Source organism: Leptinotarsa decemlineata, unplaced genomic scaffold (assembly GCF_025532065.1).
Source record: "Leptinotarsa decemlineata unplaced genomic scaffold, Ldec_3_MD MMD2_tig00000576_RagTag_RagTag, whole genome shotgun sequence".
NCBI classification, from domain to species: Eukaryota; Metazoa; Arthropoda; class Insecta; order Coleoptera; family Chrysomelidae; genus Leptinotarsa; species Leptinotarsa decemlineata.
Window position 1 is genome coordinate 8,530,821 of NW_027412551.1, and position 5,855 is coordinate 8,536,675.

A 5,855-nucleotide genomic window follows, 5' to 3' on the forward strand; every position below is an offset into this window, starting at 1 on the left:
CTTCAAAGCTCACTGACACCAACTGTAATCCTGTAATAGTTCTTTACAATATATGTTCAAAAATAACATAGTCACTTCCTGACCACTGCCTGACCAGAATTTTTGTCAGCGGTTTTCTGAAAAATATATTATTGTTGGATGCTTTTGAAACAGGACAGCTCTGTAAATTGACCATATACACGTTTCTGACGTTTTATGATTGGCAACACTGATTTTCATCTTGTGAAATTAATAAGAAGTAAATAGAAAACTATTAACATTTTAACAATTTTTCTCATTTGAGAGTTTGTTTACCAATCTATTTTTGAAGCAGCATTGAAATATGTGCCATGAATAATTGTCGAAGAAAAATTCTAAAAATCTGGATACCCCCACCCAAAAAAACACAACGAGTAACTGGAACTTTTTATCGATCAAACTCAGAATGCAGAAATAGTTTGTACAAATGCTTGAATGAAATGCATACTTCACATTCGTATGTGTCTAAAACAATCTAAAGTATTCTCATCAAAAGGTACTTTCAAATAAGCAACAGCTTCCAAAGTTTTTTGAAATCTGAAATACTAATTCACTATTCTTTGTGCTGTCCATACAATGTAATACGCAATAACTCCAACTACTACCGTGTGTATTAATTGAATAGAACTGGCCGATACTTGAAAATCCATATTAAAACTAATTCATACAGTTTATTATATTTTCACTATGAAGGGTTTTACAAAAACTGCGGTTTTTGTGAAATCCTTTATAGTGAAAATCATACAATGAACTGTATTAATTAGTTTCAACGTGATTATTGTTTTCACTTGAAGTATTCATTATCTGATGAAAATAAAAAATATGAATTTCACTTGCATTACATATAGATTCATAACGACACACGCGCAACCATTTTTACGTGAATATGGTCAATTTTATGGATGATAAGGCAATAGCTATATCATTTTTGATGTGGAACCCGGAAACCATACACTGTGACTACATTTTCTAATTAATTGATCTAGGATAAGGGCACATTTTGATGGTCACTTTCTCATTATCCATTATATTTCTCAAAAGTGTTGAAGAAGGGACCTGAATCCATTGGCCAAGACAAATGAAATATCAGCTAGTCAATTACATTATCTGTCCATTGTCATTGTTACCAGCAAAATACATCGGTTTGTATTTTGATGTTTGGTTCACCAATTTTCAGGAAACCGTGTTCCACATCTGAGTGGTAATTTCAGAAACACTGAACCATATTTCTAAAGGAGAATGTTCCTCAATTTGGGTTATTACAGCAAATGCAAGTTTGAACGAAATAAAGTTGAGTTTAATTCATGAGTTTTTGAAATTCACTTCGAAAAGTATTCAAATTGATGTTTCAAATGTTGGGTTTTAATTTTTGAAGGGATTTGTTTCTAATTCACATATTGGCAACAGCGCCTATATCAAGTTGAAATAATTTATACGTACCTAGATATTCTACTTTAAAAAAGGAAAATTATCTTTATAAATCAACAATTAAGGCAAATTATAAATTATAGTTCAATATCACCTCCACATGCCACATAAACAACAGTTGTTTTGTTATTTATTTATATAGTGGAAGATAGGTTAGGTGCACGAAATGTCATATGTTACACAGAATATCTCGGAACATAAGGTAAAAGAACAGCACGCCTCTGAAATATGTCATCTTTATTTGTCTCATACAGGAAACAGATTCATTGTCCTTTATTAGCTATAACCGATGTTGCCAATTGGTGAAATAGAAACTAATCCATTTAAATGTTGAATACATGATTTCATTCCTCTTTTTTGAATATTTAAATAATTTTTTGAAGAAAAAGGTTGAAATGAAAAGTTTAAAATGCGTTGTTTTAGAGCTCTTTTATGAAAACTACTTGATTTTCGTCAGGAGGAACATTCCCCATTACTTTTGGAACATATGTCGAAATGCAAAATTGAAAATCTATTTACATCTCTTCTTCTCTTTTACTTTAGAAAGCCAAGCTGAGGATTTTGTAACAGCTTTTTTTCTGTGATTACTGAATACTCTCCTCTGATTTTTGAAACAGGTTCTTTTTGAAGGTACACCCTCAATTCAACTAGATGATTAGGGATTTATTCCTATAAAAATGAATCGTTATGATATTTTTTTATTAATTAGTCACGAGGCACATATATACATACATACACATCATTGTATGAACTGTATGAGTAAAATCATCTTTGTCGAGAAATAGATATATGTAGATTTGTCGATTAATTTACCGACTCAGAATGTGATTTTTCATTTCTTTGCTAGTTTCGAATCTTAGAGGAAGTATTTCCTCCCTTCACATTTTCTGATAATTATTATTCTAGATTGAGACCTTTTGTATTTATTAATCATTAGGGAGAATTTTCTTTTTCATTTTTGTAAATTATTATTTCAATAGATGAATGGAACAATGAATATTTGAAAGTTTTTCTTATGTCCGATGTTCAAATTACAATACCTTGAATCTTGATGTCGCCTATTTCGTTGTTCTCCCGAATTTTCCTCTGTGATATGCAGAAACAATTTTTCTTCTTAGTTTTCTACCTTTGGTCAAAATGGAAAGTTTTGCCAATGTCAAAGAGTATATGAAACTGCCATTGTGCATGCAAATCATTTACAAGACAAAATGATTTGATAGACTTTTATGGTCTCATTAGGTTTTGCATATGTTATTAGTTTCTATTAGAGCCTGCCACGTTTTGAGTTCGATGTCATATGAATTTATCATATTCAGTATCAGAAGATCCACCATTTTCATTCAGTTTGAATCCATTATCATTAACAATTCTATAAAAATGATGTATTCGTGGGTTTATGCAACAAGAACTGAAACTAATAACGGATAACTAAGACTTTATCTGGGAATAGTCACGTATATGCACATGTTAACATAATCACAATTCATATATTCAAGAAACACTTGATATATGAATAGCTTTTTCAGGGGTGTCGATCACATATAATCACAATTATTCCTTATTTGATATTCTATTATATACTACTATAATTCGATGATTTTAAAGATAATATTCAACACTCTTTTATTAATTTAAGGCATGTTGTTTTTTTGTTTTGACCTATGCTCTAAGTTATTAGTTGCGTAACTTTTTAAGCAGAGTTATTAGTTTCAGTCGGGTTTTCATTTACACTCTCGTTGATTTGTTTTGCATGAATTGTTAGTTCTGAGTCTTAGCCTTAGGAGGTATGTTGCATAAAACCGCTATAAGACAAGAATGTCGAATCTGTCAATCATGTACAATGAGCTTGAAATCCATATATTGTTATGAAGTTTGATTTATTCTACTTTAATAATGAGATCTCCAGATTTTTTAGCAACAAACTATACGTACCAATCTGATATGCACGACACGAGGAGGCTGCGGTGTAAAGACGCCTTTATTTTTACCTCCTAAGTGGTCAATTGTCGAGGTAAGAAGAAGAGAGAGAGAGAGAGAATTGTCAAATGTCAATTGCAATAATATTTTTACTGTGATTTTACCGATTGCCCTGTGTATATTCATATAAATTTACTAAATATTGTTTAAAATTTATATAAGATAAGGTAACATCAAACTAGACATGAGTAGAAGAAGAAATCCTCGTCGAGCCGCTGCAGCAAGTAGAAATTTACGAGTAGATTCTGAAGAAAATTCCTCAGACGAAGATCTCGACTTGTTGGAAATACTTAAGGATCTTCTACAATCCAGACGGAAGATTCCGAAAAAACGCACACCCAAGAAGTCCAAGCAGTCAAGTTCTGGTAATAAAAAGTCTTCTGGAGCTGGCAGAAAGCAGCAAACAGGAGCATCAGCCACAGTTACTTCGACTGTGAGCTCAGAATTTGACTGTGAGCCTATAGATGAAGACGTAAAAGTCAACCAGTTGAAGAATATTGAAAGTAAAGTAAATAATTTTTTCAATTCTGGAAATCTTCTTTCTGATGATGATGAACTGGATATAGCTAAATCAAATGTGGCACAGCCTCCAAAAGAATCTAAAGAATTTTATTCCCTGACAGACTCTGATGAAGATAAACCCTCCACATCAAAATTGGACAGGAAAGATACAATTTCTTCACTGGGTTCAACTCTAACTAATGAACCAGTTACTGTTGAACAGTCAAAAAATAATGACGAACTTATGGACATTGTTGATAAAATTTTAGATGGAAACGAACCAATAGAAGTTGATACCGAACCAGATAAAAATTGGGATGAGTACAAAACCAAAACTGAAGAAATACTAGGTAGCATGAATGCTATTTTGGACGAGTTCAAGGAAAACGTAGAGAAAGAGAAGCCAGAAGAGAAAGTTGTGGAAAAGTCTCCCCAAAAGGAGAAACCAACCTGTCCAATATGTCTAGAGGTTTTGGGAGGTGATGTTGTTGCCGCTGCAACGCTTTGTGGACATATATTCTGCCATGAGTGTCTTAAGAAAGTGGCAAAAACTTCAAAAACTTGTCCTACTTGTAGAAAACGGATTAACTGTAAGCAGATTCATCCGTTATATATTTGAGCTATTTATTGGCCATGTGTTTTTTACTTTTGTATCTATTTTTAATTATAACTTCACAGGAACAAGCTGGTTCTAGTTCATAGTTCTACTGAATATATTCATTACCTGACATTTACAGAATCTCATTCAAAATTTTAGATTTCGAAACTTGTTTATTATACTTCGGTGAGACAGTTAAAGTAAACTTATACTGTTGCATTTGTGAACAAGTCTTGATGCCCTAGTATTCTGTGTACAATATACTCAATTAGTGATTTCCATAATGTATATATTCATATAATAACTGAGGAGAACTCCTATAAACATGTTAAAGATAAGTTTTGTATATAGTTTTGAAGTCATCTCTCAGCTGAGTGTATTTATTTTAGGATTATTAATGTTGTAGATTGGGGATTTAGTAATACGTTAAACTTTTGTTTTGCATTTAATGTTTTTTTTAAAATTATTCATAATAAAAATGGTAAAACTGGAACCTTTGGCACTCTTGTGCTTGTCCAATATAAGTTTCAATTTATAAAATATAATATTATTTTTGATCTGCCAAAAATTAGTTGCACTGAACTATATTCACTTCTATTGGATTGAATCGACACAGATAGATACATACATTTATTCAACAAGAAATATACAAATAACTGTTCCACTCACACATGAAAAATTTGGTCATTTTTTGTCATTGTTTACTCATCAATCTGAATCACTCAAGGTGGAATTACTTATAAGATTGATATTTCATATCACCAATCTAAAAAGATGTTTCCTTGTTTTCAATTTGATTCCAATGTTAATTAATAAATATATTTTTTAAACTGCATTTCATTAAACCCTTGTTCATTCTATTGAATTAATAAAATATTTCATGGAACTTTGGGTTCATGTGAAATTTCAAAATGTCTCCATTTACATGGAGTACTGGTGTTAAGGAACTTCCTGTACTATTATACAAAAAAAAAAAATATAAAATATTCACAGACTAATAAGTTCAATAGACCTGTTAGTTGGTTAGTGAGATCTACTTATAAAATCGCCGGCATTGTGATGGATGCTGTTAGGTTGACTTGAATGGTAAGTTGTAAAAGACTGTGCCATTTACAAGCGGTCGGTAGCCAAGCGGTTCTGCGCGGGTGCTTTGTTCACTCACTCGAATTGACTGCCGTGGTGGTCGTTGGTTCAAGCCCTAGTCTGAACGATCGATTTTCACTTGCTATCGTCCAACCCGTGTTAGGAATCACACGTTAAAAGGTAAGACCTCGTTAATCCTTAGCTCGCACAAGTTTCGACTTCTGAGGGTTGTCGTTCGTAGGGGTGCGAC

General features: G+C 32.2%; 1 protein-coding gene across 1 annotated transcript; it reads left to right on the forward strand.

Moving 5' to 3' along the window:
* The first annotated feature begins 3,471 nt into the window (after positions 1-3,471).
* On the forward strand, positions 3,472-5,352 carry LOC111511441 (uncharacterized). Its single transcript, XM_023167455.2, has one exon. It carries the CDS (start codon positions 3,608-3,610, stop codon positions 4,541-4,543), a length of 936 nt encoding a protein of 311 aa, XP_023023223.2. The 5' UTR covers positions 3,472-3,607; the 3' UTR covers positions 4,544-5,352.
* Positions 5,353-5,855: the final 503 nt, after the last annotated feature.

Bases quoted from the DNA above. Each gene is read 5' to 3' on its own strand.
- LOC111511441 (XM_023167455.2), top strand. From the start codon at position 3,608: ATGAGTAGAAGAAGAAATCCTCGTCGAGCCGCTGCAGCAAGTAGAAAT.